The sequence below is a fragment of the Hippocampus zosterae genome, chromosome 17 (genome assembly GCF_025434085.1).
Source record: "Hippocampus zosterae strain Florida chromosome 17, ASM2543408v3, whole genome shotgun sequence".
Lineage (NCBI taxonomy): Eukaryota > Metazoa > Chordata > Actinopteri > Syngnathiformes > Syngnathidae > Hippocampus > Hippocampus zosterae.
Window position 1 is genome coordinate 2227589 of NC_067467.1, and position 23690 is coordinate 2251278.

Sequence of the window (23690 nt, forward strand, 5' to 3'; positions counted from 1 at the left end):
TGTATGTATACTCCCTGTGAGAGTTTCATCATTTCTTCCGATCTCGCACCATATGAACATATAATAAAGATTCAACATAGCCGACCCGTCAAAGGGTTTACAAACAAAAAACTGCTCAGACTTCTTTGCTTTGCTAGCCGCCGTTTGGCAGGCTCGTCTTCCGTGGGCATGAGTTGCTTCAGCACAAATAAACTCGACCCCCGTGACCTTTACAGACTGGATAAGAGAGAGAAAAAAAAATAGAATAAAATCATTTTGAGGTGCGGAAAAACTCACTTTTGAGACTTGGATTGTAAAATATGATGACATTCTCAGGCATCCGAGGTCACGGTCATCAGGTTGAATCAAAGCGATCGGCCTCTTTATTTGCCTTTAATTCAAAGGGCTTTCCCGGGTCGACATTTTCGATGTGGCTGGTGCATGACCGGCCCACACGTGATGAATCATTCAATCACCCGGTGGCACAATCCCTTTGTAAAGGGTCACGCTTCCTGTGGATTCAAAGCTAGTCTTTGCGAGGACGGATGTCAGGACTCCAAACTCTGCTCCCAGGTGGCTTTTCGACTTTTAACTGCACCGCCTAATCAAAATTGCAGTCTGAATTTTTGAAAACAAAACACCCGACTGGTGTTAACCATCCTCAGGCTCGGCTGTGGTGACGATTGTCTCGTTCTTCAGGAAGAGTGGCCCCGATCGAACCGTTTGTGAGTGACGCTCCTTCACCAGCCGGGCCGGGCAACATCAACCATAGCACCCGTTTGTCTTTGTAAGTACTTTTTTGTCATGATGCTGCACGTAAAAAACAGAGATGATGCATGCCCAGACCTGCACTGACTGACGCACACACATGTGTTATTATTCCAGAATTTTGTCCCAAAATCACGTGGGATCCAAATAAAGCATGTGCGGATTTCACGAGGCCTGTCGCCGTAGCCGGTAAGTTGACAAAAAAATTATCTCGATGTTGTTTTTTTGGTCTCAACTCGCACGACTTGATCCAAAACAAACGTTTCCACTCAACCCTGAGGAAGTGAGAAGCTTACCAAGTAAGCTATTCCAAAATGAGTTGTATGTTGCGCAACCGGTTACGGCGCCGAGTTGGCTTGGATTCCTTCTCACCGTGTGCGCTGAGAAACCATCAGGCCCCGTCGCCTGCACCTCCACCACGTGATAATCACTCAAACTGGGCCGAGAAGAAGGGGGGATTACATGAAATTCATTCATTACATTCATTCACTCCCAAAGACGTTTATAAACGTCTTTTCAGACTTTGGCTAAAATTGGCTGGTACTGAGGGAGACTTACGCCGTGTCTGACACAATCTCTCCCTGAACGCCGTCAAAACCGAGCTTCCCTGCAGCCACCGCTGCCGTCGCCATGGTGTTGACATTGTTGGGAGCGAGGGGGCACAGCTCCGAAACTGAGCCTCTGAATAAAACCCGCCTCCCTTGTCCCTCCGCCCACTCGGAGGAGACATCTGCCGTCAGCCGGTAGCAGGATGGATGCTTGGACATTCTTATGAATAAAGCCTGCAGACAGAGAGCGATCGGCCGCGCGGCCGTCGAATGGTTAGCTCGTCCGCCTCGCAGTGCAGAGGTGCGGGGGTTCGATTCCGGCTCCGGTCTTCCTGCGTGGGTATTCGGGTTGCATGGCAGTTCAATGGAGTTCAACTCTACATGTGAATCTGAGCGGGGATGGTTGTTTGTCTCTATGTGCCCTGCAATTGGCTGGCAACCCGTTCAGGGTGTCCCCCGCCCCCACCTTACTGATCTAGTGTATATAAATACTGTATGAGAAGATGCGGTTTTACCTGCAAGACGCCGCTATCGTTCATCCTCTGGATATCTTGACCTCCCCATAACGCACCGCTGGGGACGTAAAGCGTTCTTCCATGCAACTGTGCCGCCTGACGAAGTTTCGCATTCAGGTCATGATCGGCGAGGGCGGAAGGGGAGCCAACCTTCAAAGGGGGTGGGGGGATAGTCCACAAAGCTACCTCAGCAACCAAAGAGACCTCACTTTTTTTTTTTAAATTCAAAAACAGAGATCATTTTAATAATGTAAGTTGTATTTATGACCCGTAATCTGACCAAAGGCAAAATATGGAAATTTTGATATATGCCGTGACTTTAAAAGTCCTTTTGCACGTCCATTTTCTGCCCAATCAATGATCAAGTCAATTCTTGATACATCATCTTGACTCGTTTTTTAAAGCAGTGCGTGGAGCATTATGAGCAATTATTCATGATTAATAGACACTTGCAGGCCACCGTATTGACCTTCTGACAGTCATATGGAATTACTTTTTTAATAATATTCGACCACCATATGGTTTATTCTACAGCACGTTATATATTTTTCCAGATTCTTATTGAAAAGGAAAACATGTCACCATAAAATGCGAGTGAGACAGGAAGTGGACTCCAAATTCTTTCACCACCTGAGGATGGCACACCTCCACAATGACATCGCATTCCCTGAAGGAAGGACATTGGGGGGACAAAGTTAGACGTCGCATCGTGTTTCTTGACTTTGTACGTTTTGTCGCATGCGGTCAGAAACTCTTGACATGACAAGATTTTGTTTTTTCCTTAATTGGCACCTGTCTGCGAAGGACGACAGATTCCCCAAGACGAGTTCATCGGGGACTAAACCTTTCATCTTTTCAAGCTTTCGGTTCCAAACAAAAGCCAAAGTTAAGCCGACGGGGCCGCCATCTTTGATGATTCTCTCCACCAAGTACTGTCCTGAAGAGTAAAATAAAAATGGAACGTGATGCGAGTACAATCGGGTACAAAGAACCTCATGAAGGTGTACGGCATCCCACCTAGATGTCCAAATCCGACAATTCCAATACGGAGGGAAGGGGGCCTTGCTGCCATTTTACTTACGCGGTGGACCCGAACAGGCTAATCAAGGTTCAGAACATGCACCTGCATATATAAACGCATGCGTACGGTTTGTCTTCATATCAGATCTCCCTCGATCAAAGTTATGACTGCACTCACCGATAATCCCACACCTTTGCCGGGTCTCCCAATCTGAGTGAAGCACGTCTGGCAAAGGGAAGCGTGGGAGCAGAGTACAAAGTATGACCCGCAGAGGCCAAAGTTAATCATTGTTGGCTTTGGATTGGAATGATCACTCTTTGTCAAACTTGACAAAATGATTTCTGAGCAGGGGTTTGGGAATGACGCCCCACCGAATTTTAGCTTGCTCTGCAAAAAGGGGCGTGGCCGCCGCCTTTGACCCCCTCGCATCTCGGGCGCTACGGGGTCAATCTTCACAAAAGGGGTGTTGTTGGAAAGGGAATTAAAAAAGGAATACAAATCCACAATTGCTCAAAAGATTGTTCTGTTTTTTTTGTAATTCAACTTTTTGATCAATAATTTGACCTTGGAATTGACCCCGTGGTTCACCTGACTGAAAATTGAAGAATCGATTCATTTTGAAAGCAACCGTCCATTTTCCACCCGTTGATCGCGTCTGTCCTCATCAGGCGCACGGGCGAGCTGAATCCCATCCAAGTTTGATTTTGGGTGAGAGCGGAGGTTAAACTTTGTACGAGTTGCCAGCCCATCGCGAGGCACATACTGCAAAGACAAGCAACCATTCAAACTCGCATGCGCACACCTTAAGACATTTTTGAGTCGACAATTAACATGCATGTTTTTTTTTAAATGTATGAACCTCGAGTCTGGGGCCTAGATTTGGAATGCAGAATCTCAGAACTGCAAGGCAGATATTTGCTGTTAGAAGCCCTCTTGCTGTATGTTGCCTGTAATTATTGGGCTTTTGTGCCAAAATGCAAGGTGTTAAGAGTGGTCAGCCATCTTTTTCAACTTTGCACATCGTGTTGATGTCACCACTGTATTCCTCTGGGCAGGTCAAAGGTCAGGTTTCCTTTCACAACGACTCAAAACAGCGAGAAGGTTGATAATCAGGGCGTAATCACACAGCAAGGATCAGTCTAAAGTTCGCGGCTTGGGAAGACCAGTAGACGTAGCAGATTTCATTCTGACGGCAAAGCGGGACAAGGCGCAGGCTTTTGAGCTTTTTTTGTTTTTCAAGGTCATTGAAATTAGCAAAACAGGAGGAAGCACTCTGCTCAGTGGACAATATGGACATCCTTGAGACGGATGCCTACGACAGACGGCAGAGAAGAAACACGGTATTTTGACATGAACAAATATGTTCATATCATCATTGATATCTATGTTTCATAAGCGACGTGTGTTTCCCTGTCTTTCAGTCCTGTGCTCTGCTGTTCTCTCTCACGCCCTTCTTTCTGGCCTCCGCTGCATACTTCTACCTGTACACTCCAGACACACCGGCGTCCATCATACTGGCGGCTGTCAAATCGGCACCGGCGCTCCTGCTGGCCGCGGCAGTGCTGAGCTGGAATGGAGGTCAGAGTGTTGTGGGTGTGGCGGGAGGACTCGTCCTCTCAGCTGTGGGCGACTGCTGCTTGATCTGGCCTGGATTTTTCCTCCACGGTAAGAGACACGTTGGGGGTTACTCCTTTTTTGTTTTTTTAAACGTTATTTGCATCATAAATGACATCAAGCTAACAAAAACTGCTATTGTCTATCGTGTGTTTTAGGCATGGCTGCATTTGCTGTGGCTCATCTTCTCTACTCGCTTAGCTTCCTGTCATCTCGTTACGAGGCATATTCCTCTTCCTCGTGGACTGGCCTGCTATATCTGATCCTGGTTGTGATCGCGGGAAGTTTTTACGCGTACTTGTTTCCATTTTTGCAGAAGGACCCAAAATCGGACCTCCTAACCCCCGCCGTGGGGGTCTACGTTATCTTAATCACAATGACGGGGATATTAGCCATCAGAACCCGTCGCGCATTCACACTCTTGGGAAGTTTGTTCTTCATCGTCTCCGACATCGCTTTGGCTTTGCAACAGTTTAAGGTGACGGCGCCTGTCCAACACGGTAATACTGTTGTCATGGTGACGTATTATTTAGCACAACTGCTAATTAGTATTGGGGACATGAGGGCGGTGGAAATCAAAAATGAATTTGCAAAATGGAAGCGGTCCTAGCCAGCATCCTTGCAGCACTCCTGATGTTTCCTTGCCCAACAGTAACATAGCACTGCCTAATATGCGGAGCTGCTGGATCAGAATAACACTGAAATGTATAAATATGTTTGTATTGTATGTATTATTACAAAACAAGCAACGATTAATTGTTTTGAAATAATTTTATTGCCATATAATAATGAAGCCGCGTAACATCAATATTTAAGTGAAAGTTTTCGATGTGAGCTGGTTGCTAAATGTATAAAAATACTCTCTTCTTGTTATAAATAAATACAATGTCAAGAATATTGAAGACATCTACATACGGTATCCGAGTCTTGTTTTAAGAAAAAAAAAAAGGATTACACAGGTACTGATTTTGATTGCCATTTTGAAACTTACTTTTTTTTATATTCCAAAGACTAATTACAATGTATGACCTGGCTCTTGAAGTTGACATGCAGAAAATGACCAAAGCATTAATTGTTTACGTCATGAAATCCTGGCGATGAATATCCGCTAGCAAACTAAAACTGGATGACAAAACACATTGGAGATCAGCGGTCCATCCCGTGGTCGTCTGGCTGGTGTCCACAAAAACAAGCCGTCCTCAAGCGCTCACAGAACTCCAGTTCTTCCTGTTGCAAAAGGAAAAAAACTTAAGTAAAGTAATTTCTCTCGAGCCAGGATATCTTAAACAGATAGATGACACGACTGGTCAATAGAGGATGCTAAAAATTTGACATCACACTCTTTCTTGATAACCGCACTCGTCCTGTGTTTTATCAGCAATGTTCTTCATGTTGTGCCTTGCTGAAAAATTAAATGGACCATTGAGGACAAAGGTCAAGCTGATACACAATGAGGTGAAATGGAAATTGCTATGCTCTCCTGAGTACCGTTCCGGCTTAAAAATTTGAAACCCTTCGGTGACATACCTGACTTTCCTCTTTCCCTTGGAGCTCTCCGGCTCGCAGCCGCAGTAACTCTTCGAGACCGAGAGATGGATCCCGACACTCTCCGAGCCCCTTCACACAGTCTTCCACCAGGCTGGACACGCACACAAGACACGGGACAAACAATGCAGCGGTCCTTGGTTTATACCACCGATCATCGGCTGCTAGAACCAAGCCCCAAATTATTCATACCCTCGGGGGTTGGAATAATTTTGGGATTGCCTGTATATGAAGAAGAAGACTGATAAATTGTCTTACCAACAAAGGGCACCGAGGACATGCTCATGAAAAGTTGAGTGCGGAGCGCGCAGCACAGAAACCAGCTGCTGCACCATCCCCATGGAGACCACGGTGTCTGCAGGAAAAATCAACGACACAATGAGGTCTCTAATAAACATCGCAAGCGGTGGGAAGTCAAGAAGCACAAATGCCATATTTCGCCCCCCCGCCTGGAATTTTCAATCAAATCATGAAAAAGGAATCATTTATCACGTTTTGTACCTTTCTGTTCAGGATGTGACGTCAGCAGATTGAGCAGAAGGAACGCCGACTTGGTCTGGAGCTTATCGTGTTCTGACTGCATACCTCTCATCAGCACGGAGAAGCCATCGTGGGACAGAAAAGCCTCCAGCCCGGCGTCTTGCTCTCGAACCAGACCTGCAATTACAACAAAAGGCCATTGGAAATGTTTCACATGGCACATTTCAGTCACCATGACATACCGTACTCACATGAGACTGCATAAAGAGCCTTGACTCTGACTGTGGGGTGGGGATCCGAGTCCGTCAAATGTAGAAGCTGTGGCAAAGCCTTTATCTTTAGCAAGTGATCCTGCACCTGTGGCATGTTCTGGGCACAGGTAGCAATCAGCTGAGCAGCGCTCCACCTCAACCTACTTTGGGCATGACACAAATATTTGGAGACGCAGACATCCAGGCCTCCCAGAACCATCAGGTCTAAAAGAGGTGTGGGGACACAATTTGGTTACCGTCGATTGCATATTACTCTCACTCAATTAACTCATATAACGTGGAATAATAATACTGACCTCTGGCATTGTCAAGATTCTCACATAAATCTGACAGCAACTCAAAGGCTACTTCTCGCTCATCTTCATCTTCGTCTTCGTCATCCCCATCGCCCTCGCCGTTCACTTCCTCTTTGTTCAAGACAGCCAAGCACTGCTTCATCTGCTCCACTTCATCCATCTGTCCTTTGCAGACGTCCGCGAGAGCCTCCCTCAGCCACGCGCTCCTCTGAAAGGCAGAAAACAGAAAAAATGGATGACAGAGCTCAAAGGGTGGTAGCTTGTTGCCTGGCCTCAATTTGCAGGGTATGTCTAGGCTTCTAAAAGCAACTTTTCACATGACCAACCTCTTCTGTAATGGGTTCCACAGACGGAGGCCCCTCTGCACCAGAGCCAGCGTCGATTGCCAACTGCAGGACTCCCTGAAGATTCTGGGGATATCTTCGATTTTGTCTCTCTTCCGTCATGTCGCTGAAACGGGGAAAAATACATCACATAAGTGCATACACATCCTTCATTCAAATGCCATTCAAGACCACCTTAGTCAATGTTCAACAAACCCACTTTTATACATGTCAAGAACAATTGCCTTAAAAAAGCCAAAAATCATTTGTGTATATAGTTGACTGACAACATGATTTTGAATGAAAGTTTGACATGCCTTCCTTTGCCTAAATTGGCGCTGCAGTAAAGTCAAAAGTACTGAAAACAGTTTTAGGACATAAACATTAAATAATCCAAAGAAAAGCAGTAGATACGGCGTAACATGGTAACGACATGTTCCTTCGCTGCACAAACTAACTCATCGTCGCCCCTATCGGTAGTGATACCATTGCAAATCGTGGACCTCATGCACTTTTAACTGCTTGTCCGCAACCCACCCGAAGGCCGAATCGCCCAGAACCACCGGTTGCGGTTCACTGATTTAAGCACAATACAGGACCAAAATGTCATGATCGCTACATGGCATCAACAGCCCTCCTAGCTGTATTTTACGTAACGCGAAAATGATCAAATCCACCCTACCTTCAAAGGCTCATGAAATGATTCTGAAAAAACACGGACCTTTTTTAAAAACCCTGAAGGTTGACGCCTCTTTAAACCAGAAGACACATGTAAGCGCTAGAATGTTCTAGCTATAGCAAGCGCATGAGTGTCAAGTAAGCTGCCATGTTTTACCGTAATGGTAAAAATAAAGCCGTTAATGGAATTTGCACGAACAGCTGTCTTTCCAGTCTGTCTATAGTCGAGTAAAATTTCTCATTTGTTTTAATTTTAAAAGAAACAAAACACTTAAATAAAAACGGTTATTAAACGTTATATTTAATAAATATATAAACAAAAAACGTTGGACTCTCTATTAGCGAAGTTAAGATAAAATTGATGACGTAGCGATGGAAACCTTTCAGAGAGTACTAGTGGAAGCGAGAGTGTTCAAATCCTCAGTGTTACGCAGAGTTTGACATTATTTATAAACACATTATCTTTTGTTTTCGAATCATTAAAAGTAGATGTATTTTGTTTGTGAGTATTAAATGAACGTGCTCGTACAAGGAATTGGGAGCGAGGAAAAGTAGGCAGTATTCCAGTAAATGCCTTGCACTTGATTTAACGCTCTTGGCAATCTGTTCATCTTTGGATTTCCTGATTATTCAAGATGGCAGCGCTTTTAGGACTGCGTGCTTGTGTCTCTGGTAAAATAGTCCCTTGTTCTAATTCTTCAACATTGTGGCTTCATATTTGTGTTGAGATTGATCTCTTGAAGTACTCGGTGTATATACAAGTAGTAGCGTAGTAAGTAGCAGTGTAATTGCTACCTTAAACAAAATGGAATGATGCGTTCTGTGCTCATAGCAGAGCAAGGTCACGTTACCGGTGTTCTTAAGCTAACAATACAGCCGAATAGAACGAAAAAGTGACCAATTGTTATTCACTGATATCGGAATTTATTTCTAAGGTTGGTCAGGTACGACCTGTAGGCATTCAAAATAATCTTCCAGTTTCAGTGTGTTTAGCATCTTAGTAGCGCTTTTCAGACTTGGCCTAGCGTTTCTATGTGATGATGCTTTCTGGTCAGATTAGTTGGCTAAAGATGTGATTTTTGCGCATGCACAGATTGAAACAAATTTGCATCCTGTACCACCGGTCTGTCTATTTCATGCGATTTTATCTTACGATACGCTTGTATTTTGGTCCTGTTCTCTTTAGCTCTTCATCTGACCTCACCAAGCCTGGTGCAAAACTCCTTTAAGCTAGTGAGTGTGTACAAAACAATCCTTTTACAGTGTACGAAATACATGAATCAGCATTGTTAATTGGATTAATCTTTATCTATAATCATCTTTTAACCTTTTCTATTATAGTGTGCTGTACCTCTGAGTCGGCGGACCTTCGCTGCCGAGGCGAAGAAGACTTATAGCAGAGACAAACCCCACGTCAACGTCGGGACCATTGGACACGTGGATCATGGCAAGACCACCCTAACTGCAGCTATCACAAAGGGTAAGGTTGTATTCGAGCAATGTCTTTTTCTGGGAGGCAAGAAAAAAAACCGAATCAAGATTTCTGATAGGGAATCATCGAAATAAAGACTTATCCCTTTCAGGATTAGTCGCTAATGGCTATTTACTGTTGAGACAATGTAGAAATTAGTACAGGCCACTGTATAATGCAACAAAGTGTAAATCAAATATACAAAAATTTCTCTGCACACCCTGCGATAAACGGACGACTGTTCCAGGGTGTAGCCTGCCTTTTGTTCAAAGTCGGATGGGACATTATCCATCTCATCCGTGAACCTAATGAGGACAAGTGATATAGAAAATGAATGGATGCATGTATTCAAAGTTCGAAGCTAAATAGTGTTGTGGTTACAACTGTTTTGTTTTTAATTGTCAGTACTTTCTGATGCCGGCGGTGCCAATTTTAAAAAGTATGAGGACATTGACAACGCCCCCGAGGAGAAGGCTCGAGGAATCACCATCAATGCCTCTCATGTTGAATATACAACAGCCAACAGACATTACGCTCATACAGACTGCCCTGGTCATGCTGATTACGTCAAGGTAAGCAGTCTTTCTTTGTTGTTGCGAGACAAAATTTGAGTTCAGAGCTAGCTTGAGATATGAAGTGAAAAAGAAATGGAGCATCGAAGGCACTGTAACATCTGTGAGCAAGGAAAGCCACCAATGCACTTTCAGACGCCAACACAACAAACGGTCAAACACTCAAACATAAATACAAAATGAAAACACTCGCTGCTGTCTCACGCCCGAATGCTCATTCTGAAATGGAATCGGCCAGCATGACTCCAGCTCCTGATATCACTCCCCTTTTCAGAACATGATCACCGGCACTGCTCAGATGGACGGTTGCATCCTAGTGGTGGCGGCCACTGACGGCCAAATGCCGCAAACGCGGGAGCACCTGCTGCTGGCCAGGCAGATCGGCGTCGAGCACGTGGTGGTATTCATCAACAAGGCGGACGCGGTGGAGGACAAGGAGATGCTGGAGCTGGTGGAGATCGAGATTCGCGAGCTTCTCACCGAGTTCGGCTACGACGGCGACAACACGCCTGTGGTGATAGGCTCCGCCCTCTGTGCTCTGGAGGTGACCGAAAGGCAGCGTTTGATCACATGCAGGGATGATTCTTGAGTCTTGACTGAATACTTGTGATGCTTCCCGTTCAGGGTCGGGAGCCGGAGCTTGGCATCAATGCAATCATGAAACTGCTGGAGATTGTGGATTCGTATGTTCCGTTGCCCAAAAGAGAATTGGAAAAGCCGTTCCTTCTGCCCATCGAAGGAGTTTATTCAATCCCAGGTGCGTGTATATATTTTTAAAAAAAATTATATATATATATATATATATATATATATATATATATATATATATATATATATGGTGCATTTTGTATGGTGGTATCTGTTTGAAACACATTTAATCCATCCTGTTTGTTTCTGCATTCAGGCAGGGGCACAGTGGTGACCGGCACCATGGAGAGGGGCATCATAAAGAAAGGGGATGACTGTGAGTTTGTGGGTCACAATCGCAGCGTCAAATCTGTGGTTACAGGTGAGTGTCAGAAACAAAATAGAAAGACATTGCACACCTCAGCAGAGACGAGCTTATAAGATATTTAGATTTTTTTTTTTCTGAGGAAAGACAATAAAGGCTGGATTTATGCTGGAGAGTAACGCTCATCAGTCACTTTCCATCCAATACAAGCGTGGGGGGGGGGGGGGGGGGATCAAGGCTATAACAATACATTTGAGTGTAATCATTGTCCATGCCGATGGGCTCAGGTATCGAGATGTTCCATAAGTCTCTGGATCGGGCCGAAGCTGGAGACAACCTCGGTGCTCTGGTCCGAGGCCTGAAGAGGGAGGATGTGAGGAGAGGGATCGTGATGTGTAAGCCGGGATCCATCAAGCCTCACCAGAAAGTCAAGGCTCAGGTTTGGAATACACAGCACACCAATGCAAGCCGTCGCAATGGGTCCATAGTGTTCGCTCATCCGAGCGATTCGGTCACATATAGTCGCTGCTGCTTTCAAGACGTTCTCCTTTTTCACCAGAAGGGGGAGCTGTCACCAAGTCGGGTTTTGTTATCTTGTCTGAGTCGCACGTGCTTTTGTGTGTCGCAGGTGTACATTCTGAGCAAAGAGGAGGGAGGACGACACAAGTCCTTTGTCAGCAACTTCATGCCCGTCATGTTCTCCCTAACGTGGGACATGGCCTGCAGAGTCTCTCTGCCCTCTGATAAGGTGTGTGCTCGTATGTCGTCTTATTTACCATGAAAGTGAAAGTCATTAGGTACCTTGTGTGGCATCCACTTCCTGCTGGAAGGCGTTTTGAACAGTTCCAAGACAATTATGCGACGTCAAGTTTTTTAAAAAGTCATTATGCACAGTACCCGACATTTTAATAATGCTGGTGAAACTAAACAATACATCTGATCTTATCTCATTCAAGGAAATGGTGATGCCGGGGGAGGACACCTCCTTGACCCTCACGCTCCGACAACCAATGGTCCTGGAGAAAGGTCAGAGGTTCACTCTCCGAGACGGCAACAAAACAATCGGCACTGGCCTGGTGACAGACATCCTGACAATGACAGACGAAGATCAATGGGTCTCATAAAAAGGTTCATGGGGCACCAGGGTTGAGGGCAAAGATTTAAGGGTGGGTGGTTGTCTATATGAAATAATGTAATTCTTAAAAAAAAAAAGCAAATACACAGATTTCATCACACACAGCATCATCCAATATGTTGCGATATCACATTCAACCAAAATATTTGTAAAGTTGAGTTACTGTGGTTGTGGTAATGCCCCGGACTGCTTCATGTCATTTATGTAATAAAATGTATTTAATACCAACTTCCATTCATTCATCCTCCGAACCGCTTGATCCTCACTAGGGTCGCGGGGGGTGCTGGAGCCTATCCCACCTGTCTCCGGGCAGTAGGCGGGGACACCTCTGAATCGTTTGCCAGCCCAACCGCAGGGCACACAGAGACAAACAACCATCCACGCTCACATTCACACCTCGGGACAATTTTAGAGAGTTCAATCAGCCCGTCACTGTGAAGTCGACATGCTAACCACTGGACTACCGGGCGGCCTAATACCAACTTGAGTTTTTTATTATTATTTTTTAATCAGCCATCTATGGGCAAATGCTCATGTAAAATAGGGAAAATGCCATTAAGTTACTACACCAAGTTACCACACGAGGGCAGCAAAGACGTCTTTGAGAGCCTCTAAAAGATTGTAGATTAGCTAAACAGGTGGTTTCCTTCCAAAAAAAAAGAAAACACGCATATCCAGTTAATTCAAGACAAAATTACCCGTCAATGTGAACGCGACTGTCCAAGCTGTGCCCCAAATCAGCTGGGATAGGCTTCAGTTCCCTGCGTCGCCGCTGAGGACAAGCATCTTGTGACTCGCGACCTCCTTGCCCTAATGTCTTCTCCACAATGCAATCATATTGTCGCAATCCTCTAGATGTCATGCAAATATTGTTTGCCACTTGGGAGCCATTGAATACAAATGACACTGATATCGAACGCTCAATGTGTGACTTTGACTTTCCAATATTTCACTCAACGATGTACTGTGACGGAGTTGGAATGTGTCGAAAAATGGCAACACGATTAACCCTTTCAAGGACAGCGGTTACTACAGTGGACAGCTTCTCATGTTATCGGGTTACAGGGTGCTTGAAAGGGTTAAAAGTGTGAAGAATTTGGACTATTTTGTGTTGTACAGAAGAACGTTTGTGTTTGCCACTGGATTCAACGTGGTGACAAACTCGTTAGGCGTGGACGTGTCGAGTCCGTTTCGTAACCAAAACGACAGTGTTGAAAGAGGGGGGCCATCAGTTTATTTGTCAGGGACCGGTGCTTGAGTATTTATATTTGTTGAATCGGTACTTCTGCTTTTACCAGGGTAATTTTCAGAGTTCTTCTCTGATGTACTCTCGCACTCCACTCTCGCTTGGTCAGGGCCTCATCCTGTAATCCAATCAGCTTGTTGCCGCGATCGCAGACTGTTTGCGTGGACCGGACGGCGAGGACAGATTTGCGTGAGTGACGTGCTCAGCTGCATGTCAGTATGCTGCAGAACGGCGCGGTAAAGCGATATGACTACACGGTAAAACACGCTTATGTTTCAGTGACCTTGATTCTTTCTGCTGAGTCGATGCCACGTTGAACTTTACGGAGCTTCTGCTCCACTCAGAGTCACGTTTGGACAGTCGTGGTCTCAAAGAAATGCGACAAGCAGCGATCAACACTGCTGGGACTAAAAGTTGCCCCGAGCATTATTTGTGCTTCTCTACTCATTTAGGGCTGCGGCCTTTTGTGTGGATTTGAATGATTTTCACACACTTTGGCTTAAGTTCTTCCACGTTCTGAAGACGAGCATGTTAGGTTGAACCCGTAAGAGATTTTTTTTCGGCAGGTCTGTTCTCACTCGCCGGAAGGTGCAAAATTTTACTCCAGCAGCCACAACAAAGAAGAATTGTGCTCGCGTCGTCGGCGGGGGTGATAACATTATGTAATGTCTTGGCTTCGACCAAATGCTCTCAAAGTGAGAAGATGAATTTGATCACAAATGCACAAATGATCAAGTACGAATAAGTTTAGACAAAGGCAAATAAATGGACGATCCTTGACAGACACCAGATGATGTCGTGTTGAATATTCACGGCTCGTTACTTAAGAGTACATGCTTGAAGTAGACTGTCGGTGGAGTCATGTTACTCCTCTCAGCCTCCACCTCCTTCTGTCACTTGTGGGCAAGCAGTGAAGAAGAAGAAGGAGAAGGCTTGTGATAATTAAGGCTGCGGCCCACTCTTCACGTTGCAATCCTGACTTTCCACGGATTCTCTTCCTCCAACTCTGCAGAGTGGGTGGGATGCATCCCGTGATATGCTCGGCATGACGCTTAAAATCACGTTGCACATCTCAAACCGTACAGCCAACACGCTCATGGGAGGATTTGTAGATTCAGCGATGCGAATCTTAAGTTTAGATGCAATGATTTTATTCATTATTGGAGGAGGAGGCATAAAAGCGAGAGATTTTTTTTTGTTAGAGAGTGATGTGAGGGGGCCCTCGTGTCTGGAAATAATTGTCTTCTAAATTTGAGTTTTGAGTTTGATAGCAAGGGTTGGCGATGAATTATATTCTTCTCACCACAACATGGGGAGGGCAGAGATGTCTATCCTATTAAAAGGTTTGTGAAAATGTAACCGTTTAAAATAGGAATTTAGGTCCTCACCACTCGTTATATTACAGTAGTGAGTGATTTGCAATCACATGCAGGGCAGATATGAAGGTCAAAGGTCAGTCAACTGGCTCGACTCTTCGGGTGGCGTGCGTCCATAGCAAAGATGTTTCCGAAGTGGTTGCATAAGTGTGAAAGAGGAAACCTTTGACCCCAATCGGATGCTGTTACCCAAAAATTCTCATGCCTCCATCCCTCCCTCTCTGTTTGTCTGTGTCCTATGTAAGGGGTTCGAGAGGGGGGGGGGGCAGTGAATGAGGTTTTCATATTATTTAATTATTAATTATATTTATTATTATTATAATTCCTCAAGAACGCCATTGTTGTAATCACTGGCGTAATAGAGCCAATGACCAAAAAAAAAAAAAGAAGCATGTTTATTTTCAGTACAGAGCTGATGAATTGAGTTCACATTCTCGTATTCCCATCTTTCTTTCTTTTTTTTTTTTTTTTGAAAAATGGCCAAATCATTTATTTCCCAGAGCAAACCTTTGCTATTTTCAGCGCACGTCAGCAAGTTCCGAATGCAAACGTGTGCAACTGTGCCGAAATGGCATTCCGGTGCGCACAAGACCACAACGACTCGCATTGAAGAAAGAGAGAAATGACTTTGGATGATTTATTGGTGGGCTATTTTGGTTCTGTCGTTACATATTCTCTCATATTTACACATACCGGAAGGCTTTTTAACATGTCGATTCTTTTCAGAGCTCCGTTCGATTCATAGAAATTCAGCAAGGCGCACAAAACTTTGACGTGATGTCGCTTGTTGACATCTCTACATGATTTGTATCGTAAACTCAATCGGAATGGACGTTTGTGCTCGGGGTAAATGCACTTCATCGACACACCGCTCAAACCTTCAATTGATTATTATTATTTTTGCGTGTGTTATTTTGGGACCTGGCTGAATGTTTTGAGCAGACCGATGCTGCCCACAACCGTCGTGCCTCGCATCGAGATCCGCGTCTTGCGTCGAGTCGTGTTTAATCAACAATCATGACCGCGGCGTCGAAATAAATCAATGATCCATCGGTCCATTCATGAATTATTATTACCCATCCCGAATGCTTTACATTTATTGTCAAACATTTATTTGCTTCTCCCGTAGCCGCACTGCCATCTGCTACAATGTATTGATTAGACAATCGATTATTTCCTCTGTTACTATGCACATACGATTGGAAAAACGTAAATGGTTGAATCGATCTTGCCATGCATCTGCCATGTTTGCATATCCACCATAGTTACGTTTCAGGTTCAGTTCCAACCTAGAGTTTTGTAAATTCCTTATTTTCTTTTTCCCTCTTATTCACATAAATTCCCGTTAATTAAGTTTTCCATTTTGGAAATTCTCAAAAACAGTTTTTTTTTAAAACCAACTCTGCAGTCATGCACACAACGATCCTCTAAATAATTTTTGTAGTATCTTTAGAGTCATTTTTTCTCTTCAAAGCACATACACTGAATTTCTGTAAATGTCGAGTTCAAATCTCCGATTCTACACTGGATGATTTCTGATCACGTTCGGAGGTGCTTTGCTCATCCAGGAGCGCCGTGGAACACTGTCTGTCTTCGTCTTTGTCAAAGTCCGCCTCCTCATCCTCCTCGTCCTCGTCCCTGCCGATGAAAGCCAGCTCATTCTCATAGCAAAAGGAGCTAGCGCCCGACCTCGGGAACTTCCTGTCCTCCATGTCCCTGGCGCTGCACCTCGGGGTGGACGGTACCTCGAAGGTCTTGTGAAAGAAGGCGTAATCGATTCTGTACTGGCTCTTCTCCTCAAAGATGAGCGGCTCAAAGCGGTGACCCCAAAGGATCTCCGACGACAGGTAGGAACTGCGCGCCTGCGTCGTCATGGCGGTGGCTTCCACCAAACCTTCCAGTATGATGACAATCTCAAAGTCCGCCGTCTCCAGATCCTGTTTGCTGATGCCGAAGAGTGGACTTTCTTCATCGATCTCGTGGATGACGGTGATGGGCGCCACCAGAAAGAGGCGGTCGGTGCCTCTGTCGTAGCCGACGTTCATGTCGATCTGATCCAGGGGGATGTACTCGCCTTCTTCCGTGTAACGAGGCTTGACCATCTGGGCTCGGACGTGAGCCTCCACGATGTGGCTTTTTCTCAGGTTGGCCACCCGAAACATGAGGCACAACTTTCCGTCGCGCATGGCGATGACGGCGTTGCGGCTGAACAGGAGAGTCTCCGCTCGCTTTTTAGGCCTGGCCATCTTGGCCATAATGGCGCCGATCATGAAGGCGTCGATGACGCAGCCCACGATCGACTGAAAGACCACCATGAAGACGGCGGCGGGACATTCCTCCGTCACGCAGCGGGCTCCGTACCCGATGGTGGTCTGCGTCTCGACGGAGAACAGGAAAGCGGCCACGAAGGTGTTCACCTTGGTGACGCACGGGACGAACGTTTCGTCCTCGGCGGGAAGCTCCATGTCGCCGTGCAGGAGGCCGATGACCCAGAAGGCCAGGCCGAACATCAGCCAGGACACCACAAACACCAGGCTGAAGATCAGGAACATGTAGCGCCAGCGTATGTCCACGCAAGTGGTGAACATGTCCGAGATGTAACGACTCGACTTGTCGTCCATGTTGGAGAAGTGAATGTTGCACTGGCCCGTCTTGCTGACGAAGCGGCCGTAGCGTTGGCGTCTGGTGTGGATCTTGCCATTGCCGAAGCTCCCCACGGCAGGCATGCCGCTCAGTCTCAGGCCTTCCTCTTCACACGGTAAGAAACTGTGCTGGTGGGCCCTTCCCACGTTCATGCCTCAGCAACGTGGCTTCACGCGATCAGGCTGACACATACACGACAGGCTGAGCTCCGTCCGACGCGGGCTGAAGGCTCTCTGGAAAGAAAAATGTTAACCCTTAATGGGGAAAAAAAATTGCGAAACCGAGACGGTTATCACGCGGCATATCAAGCCTTGTATGTTTTCTACAGCCTTTTAATTCCACTATCGCACGCTTCATTCATTCATTTTCCTAACCGCTTGATCCTCACTAGGGTCGCGGGGGGGGGGGGGGGGGGGGGTGCTGGAGCCTATCCCAGCTGTCTTCGGGCAGTAGGCGGGGGACACCCTGAATCGGTTGCCAGCCAATCGCAGGGCACACAGAAACGAACAACCATTCGCACTCACACTCACACCTAGGGACAATTTAGAGCGTTCAATCAGCCTGCCACGCATGTTTTTGGAATGTGGGAGGAAACCGGAGCACCCGGAGAAAACCCACTCAGGCCCGGGGAGAACATGCAAACTCCACACAGGGAGGCCGGAGCTGGAATCGAACCCGGTACCTCTGCACTGTGAAGCCGACGTGCTAACCACTGGACTACCGGGCCGCCCCGCACGCTTCATATTGCATCTATTTGACCTAAATGTATATTTTTCATTGCGTTTTTTTTTTTTTTTTTTTTTTACAATACTTCTAAAGTGATTCCAATTCCGGATTCCTCCTTTTCTTGGTCAATAAAGAGGAATGGCTGTAATTCTGATTTTGAGACCCAATCGCACGTCACACACAGACGAAAAACCGTTGGCGCTCGCACTCACACTTGGTCACAATTAAAAATTTTGAGCACATGATGTACCAAATATTGTTCCTTCCCTCAAATATCTTCAGGTCTGTTCCGTAAGCATATCATTGACGATGATTTCACAATCCAGGTTCCCAAGCGGCTCCCTCAGTAACAGTATATTTGTGTTTGTAGCAATTGATCAATCCTTCCGAAGACGGATGCATACCGGAGTATTAGTCGAGATCGGAAAGTGTGATACGCATGGAAAATAAAGTTAGCTTCACTTCGGTGATACAAAATATGGTTTTCTGTTGAACAAGGTACAGAAATAGCCATCTAATCGAATGCGCTGCCACTTTATGTGACGTATCGTCTGTTTCTCACAGCTGGCCTAAGTATTGGGCCGCAGCCACTGATGATGCCGTGTGATTCCCATGTTGAGGGTGTGCTGGAAGACACTGAGGCTTGGGGGGGGGGGGGGAGAGCACACCAAAACTCCAAACGCAAACTTCATGCAAGTATTTTGAGAGAAGAAGAAATTGCCAGAGACTCGTAAGTGAATATTCAAGTGTACACTTTGTTCTTTTCAAGAGCCGTATTGTGATACATTTCACAATACAATACAATACAATACAATACAATACAATACAATTCCTCAAAAGCACTTTGAAACAATAATTCGTTCCTTCGTCACATCTCCTCCTGGATGACCGTAATGCACTTTTCTTTGGAGTCAAGCCAATCCTCCATTAAGCATCTCCAATTGGTCCAGAATGCTGCTGCACACCCCCTGACCGATACCCGTAATAGGGAGCACATAACTCCTATTCTGGCACCCCTTCACTGGCTTTCAATACATTTGAGAGTTCTTTTTTAGGATTCTATTATTTGTTGCCAAATCTTGAAATGGATTCGCCCCACCTTACCCCTCTGAGCTCTTCCGCCCTTACGGACCAGACACGATTAAGAGGGACCGAGAACTAAAGGGAGGCATCTTCATTATTAATTTATTGCCTCATTGTTTTTTGTTGTATGTTTTTTTTTTTAACTCCACATACAGCACTTTATATACACCGGTGGCTGTTTTAAAGTGCTCTATAAATACATTCACTCATTCATCTTCCGAACTGCTCGATCCTCACAAGTGTCGCGGGGGGTGCTGGAGCCTATCCCAGCCGTCTCCGGGCAGTAGGCGGGGGACACCCTGAATCGGTTGCCAGCCAATCGCAGGGCACACAGAGACGAACAACCAACCACGCTGACACTCACACCTAAGGACAATTTAGAGTGTTCAATCAGCCTGCCACGCATGTTTTTGGAATGTGGGAGGAAACCGGAGCACCCGGAGCAAACCCACGCAGGCCCGGGGAGAACATGCAAACTCCACACAGGGAGGCCGGAGCTGGAATCGAACCCGGTACCTCTGCACTGTGAAGCCAACGTGCTAACCACTGGACTACCGGGCCGCCCATCTATAAATACACTTGAGTTGATATCATTCATTGTCAGTTGTTTTATTTATTTATTTATTTATTGGTGCTGATTGGCTTGCGTCAATCAGACAGTTCTGCCCCGCCGCTTCCCGATAAAGGATTTAGGCTAATGCTATTACTTCTCTGCTGTTTGGTCATAATTGGGCAGTGGGTAAAATTAAAAGTCAGGGAAGCATGAAATTGAAAGTTTAGGCCACAAAAGTCATTTATGTTAATGTGGACTAAACCGGCGTTATAAGATGAAGTCACAGGCTACCTGTCTTGGCCTTCCGGGGGAAATTGCATTCATTTGACGTCACCAAAACTTGACCCCGTCAAGCTGCAGGACTCTAAGTGGGTCAGTGCAAAATGAGCCGCCGCTTGGCAGTTAGCTGCAAGCACATTGCTTTGGCTACCATTTGGTTATTTCCTGGCACTTTGTTCAAGTCTAAAATGAACGGGATGGACATTGATGCCGCAGTATGTGGATGGCTGGCTCATCAGTCAGGGGTTGGACTCCACCCTTTGATTCCAAGTGAACTGTATTATCTTCGTCTTTGGTCAAGTCATCAAATTAGGTCTCGGTTCCCCATTTTATCGTATTTTGGGTGACGTTCGGGTTCCATCATTTCAATGTTCCAGGATGCAAAATCATCTGTCAAGAGTTTGGACGGGTTGAGCCCCGTCCAGCTTCCCGTGACCCCCGAAGAAGAAAAGGGATGGCGTGACAAGCGAATGCAGTACAACGATACATTTGCACATCGACGCAGTAAAGTTCGTTGAAACGCATTAGCGAGTTGCGTTCGAGTACGAGGCGTGTGCCTATTTGAGTGACTTCACCGTGGCATCCTCGCACCGCTCTAGTTGCTAGGCGTCAGGATGATGAGGATGAGTGCCCGAGGCGCACTATTATCTAATATATGCTATAATAACCGTCCGCCCGCCGCTGCTGTGATCTTCACGCCGGAGCAGAAAATCATTTAATCCTGCGCCGTCATGAATATATGAATTCAAAATGTGGAGGCTACTTACCGTCTTTGCTGATTAAATGTTGATCTTCCCGCTGTCTTTTTTTTTCTCTCTTCCAGAACTTTCCGTCTTTTGACCAAACTACTGCATATTTCCCCGGGAGGGGGTGTGGTGGGGGGGCTTCCTCGTTGGTTTCTCCTTTTTATGGGTAGAACCACTCTATCCTCGTGAGGCAAAAAAGTGCATCGCCGCACCGCACGTTCATCTCCACAAGTTTGAATGCACCTGTTCCTCTTGCTGCGGTCACCGAGGACAGCATACCAACCAAAAGTCCGTGAGCGAGTTACGGCTTGCAACCCTCCTCATCTTCTTCCACACGTCTGCAACACTTTGTGAGTATCTCCGCTTACGTCTGCCGCTTTTGCTGAAGATCCCGCTCCGTTATCCCACGTCTACAGAACTAATGCGCACCGCTCAGCCCTCCCTTCCCTCCCTTCCACTGTGTCATCGTACATACTTGGCATTTGGAGACGGCGCGGTCTTGCTTTACCAAGTGCGGCGCCGCTCAAAAATACTTAATAGCTTAGGCGAGATGAATGCGCGCCGAATAAATTATCCCGCTAGATTTGATTGGGTCAAGTCGGATAAGTTTGTTGATATTGTTGAATTGGACAACTATATTAAAGAGCCTGTAAAGTGACACAGAAACTTTTATTCTAAATACATTCACTCATTATTAAGTTGAGATCTTGATTCTCCTTATTTGTGACGAAGCAAAAACTGATCAGATTTGGACATTTCCTCAATACTTGGTCAATTTCACACGCGAGTTGAAAGTAGCAGAAGATCCACCGCTGGCCTGACCCACTTTCAGCGGAGGGGGTCACACGCCGTTGTATGTATGTGCGCTTGCGGGTGCAATGCCACATCTGCCAAATTGCAGACAACTGCGAGTGTCAATTTTAAGATCGGAATCAATCGCAAACAATAATCGAAAATTAAAGTTGGCTTGTGTAAGTGATGCTCTCCAATGTAAATAGGTTAGGAATCCGCTGAATATCTGGCAGATCCGACGCCGGGAGGGGGGGGGGGTAACAGCCAGCGCGACGCACCCTGCAAGTTATTTAAAGTCTGCAAAGTGGGCCAGCCTGGACCCCGCTTGGGGATTTGGGCTACATTTGATCACATTCTGATCACCTTTCAAGTCAACAGCACGCGCAGCCCTGCGACATCCGCAGTGTTACGGCCATGTTGTGGTTTGAAGCTGTGTGAGGCGATCGTGTTTTATGTTTTAGGGGTGAGTATTACGTCTTATGTCTGATTACATAAGACTAGAACCATCTGTTCAGGCCCATCTGAGCAGATCTCATGCTGGTCTTATTTTGTTGCCGGGTGTCTCCGTACTTCTTTTTTTTGGGGGGGGGGGGTATGGGCTATTGTTCTTTTTTATGCACTCTCTAGGCACTTCATGTGAATTTTTGTGCAGTGACAACTTAAGATGACGATTTAAGCCCGCATTGGCTACATTTCAGGATACATTTCAGTATGCTTCTTAAACCAAGACCCTCGGCTCTCCTTTGGGGCTGCTTTGCTACACCTGGCACATTCATTCATTCATCTTCCGTACCGCTTGATCCTCACTAGGGTCGCGGGGGGTGCTGGAGCCTATCCCAGCTGTCTCTGGGCAGTAGGCGGGGGACAACCTGAATCGGTTGCCAGCCAATCGCAGGGCACACAGAAACAAACAACCAACCATGCTGACACTCACACCTAAGGACAATTTAGAGCGTCCAATCAGCCTGCCATGCATATTTTAGGAATGTGGGAGGAAACCGGAGCACCCGGAGAAAACCCACGCAGGCCCGGGGAGAACATGCAAACTCCACACAGGGAGGCCGGAGCTGGAATCGAACCCGGTACCTCTGCACTGTGAAGCCGACGTGCTAACCACTGGACTACCGGGCCGCCCACACCTGGCACAGTTAAGTGGAAATGTCAAGACTGTCAAGGTATTCTCGAATCCAACCTGTCCGAACACCCGGCCTACGCCAACAGGAAAAGGACCCGAAATGCTTAGCGAAAAACTGAATTAAATTGGTTGAATTTCTGAACGAGGCACCGTAGTAGGATCGTCGTTCGCGGATTTGCTTCACGGTTGTGAGGTTCAGGTCTACAAATGATGGCTATAAATACAGACAATATTTTTTCTATGTTTATTTGGCTATCAGAGTGCTTGGGGTGTGGTTGGGGGGGGGTTCGTTTTTATATTGTTTGCCTTTTGAGGGAGCTGGCTCATTGACGACACTTCCACAAATATTCATCAGCCTCATCGTCCTCCAAGCTGAGGTTGGCGATGGTAAACTCATGTCGGATGCTGCCAATTGTAATTTTTTTTTTTGTCTTCTGGTGACCATTGTGGGATTTCCATCCATCGTCATGGAAACACTGACAAAATGTTGCTTCCATCACAGAGGATGCATGCGGGACACCCGTCCGTGTAAGCCTGTCTATGCTCCTCACGGGTCTGAACCTTTTTGGTGTCGTTGCTGGTTGCAGTCATTGATCTTTGCGTGACTAAATAGGACATTTATTTTTGTAGCCTGTGCGGGTGCACCTGTGCGCTGGTGGGGGGGTTTGTATCGGCCAATGATCAGTCATGAGGCTGGTGGGAGCTTTTTGTGGGCCAGCTCAGCTCAGAAGGAATCCCACGGGACCGCGTGGACAGCGTGTGGTCGCGCACACGCGATTTGGAACGCAGCAAAACAGCTTTTGCGTTGGGTTCTCCTTTTGCCAATAGGAATGGGCGTCGCTTGGGTTTCCATCAAAGTGTAAATGTCGAGAGAAATGAAGTGAGCAAGGTTGGGGATGATTATTGCATGACCAGGAAACTGAAATTTGTGGCTGCTGCACT

The 23690-nt window shown here is 46.1% G+C and overlaps 5 protein-coding genes and 1 long non-coding RNA gene across 7 annotated transcripts; 3 read left to right on the forward strand and 3 right to left on the reverse strand.

Annotated features, from left to right (window-relative positions):
- Window positions 1–2: 2 nt before the first annotated feature.
- Window positions 3–3116, reverse strand: aspdh (aspartate dehydrogenase domain containing). Of its 2 annotated transcripts, none has more exons than XR_007959510.1 (8): window positions 3009–3116; window positions 2828–2933; window positions 2603–2747; window positions 2393–2477; window positions 1811–1960; window positions 1306–1529; window positions 848–1183; window positions 3–216 (listed from the first exon to the last, which is right to left on the reverse strand). XR_007959510.1 is itself a non-coding variant. In XM_052049136.1 (8 exons), the coding sequence occupies exons 2-8, from the start codon at window positions 2880–2882 to the stop codon at window positions 179–181; spliced, it is 837 nt and encodes a 278-aa protein (XP_051905096.1). In that variant the 5' UTR covers window positions 2883–2933; window positions 3009–3116; the 3' UTR covers window positions 3–178. The 2 variants fall into 2 exon arrangements, 1 of the variants encoding a protein (XP_051905096.1); XM_052049136.1 differs by having other exon boundaries at window positions 1044–1183.
- Window positions 705–5355, forward strand: tmem86b (transmembrane protein 86B). The gene is made up of 5 exons (XM_052049137.1): window positions 705–766; window positions 865–936; window positions 4072–4171; window positions 4253–4496; window positions 4604–5355. Exons 2-5 carry the CDS (start codon window positions 902–904, stop codon window positions 5053–5055), a joined length of 831 nt encoding a protein of 276 aa, XP_051905097.1. The 5' UTR covers window positions 705–766; window positions 865–901; the 3' UTR covers window positions 5056–5355.
- On the reverse strand, window positions 5202–8209 carry hspbp1 (HSPA (heat shock 70kDa) binding protein, cytoplasmic cochaperone 1). Its single transcript, XM_052049133.1, has 8 exons — window positions 8044–8209; window positions 7365–7488; window positions 7039–7246; window positions 6722–6946; window positions 6492–6647; window positions 6249–6345; window positions 5973–6084; window positions 5202–5672 (listed from the first exon to the last, which is right to left on the reverse strand). Exons 2-8 carry the CDS (start codon window positions 7482–7484, stop codon window positions 5592–5594), a joined length of 999 nt encoding a protein of 332 aa, XP_051905093.1. The 5' UTR covers window positions 7485–7488; window positions 8044–8209; the 3' UTR covers window positions 5202–5591.
- A 342-nt stretch (window positions 8210–8551) lies between these two features.
- On the forward strand, window positions 8552–12397 carry tufm (Tu translation elongation factor, mitochondrial). Its single transcript, XM_052049131.1, has 10 exons — window positions 8552–8711; window positions 9226–9272; window positions 9381–9519; window positions 9916–10082; window positions 10357–10626; window positions 10707–10839; window positions 10987–11091; window positions 11322–11473; window positions 11663–11782; window positions 11991–12397. Exons 1-10 carry the CDS (start codon window positions 8675–8677, stop codon window positions 12156–12158), a joined length of 1338 nt encoding a protein of 445 aa, XP_051905091.1. The 5' UTR covers window positions 8552–8674; the 3' UTR covers window positions 12159–12397.
- Window positions 12398–16267: 3870 nt separating this feature from the next.
- Window positions 16268–20999, reverse strand: kcnj12b (potassium inwardly rectifying channel subfamily J member 12b). The gene is made up of 2 exons (XM_052049132.1): window positions 20843–20999; window positions 16268–17667 (listed from the first exon to the last, which is right to left on the reverse strand). Exon 2 carries the CDS (start codon window positions 17584–17586, stop codon window positions 16297–16299), a length of 1290 nt encoding a protein of 429 aa, XP_051905092.1. The 5' UTR covers window positions 17587–17667; window positions 20843–20999; the 3' UTR covers window positions 16268–16296.
- LOC127589833 (uncharacterized) lies at window positions 17872–21060 on the forward strand. The gene is made up of 3 exons (XR_007959511.1): window positions 17872–18658; window positions 18725–18890; window positions 20899–21060. It is a non-coding gene; the product is annotated as an uncharacterized LOC127589833 (long non-coding RNA).
- Window positions 21061–23690: the final 2630 nt, after the last annotated feature.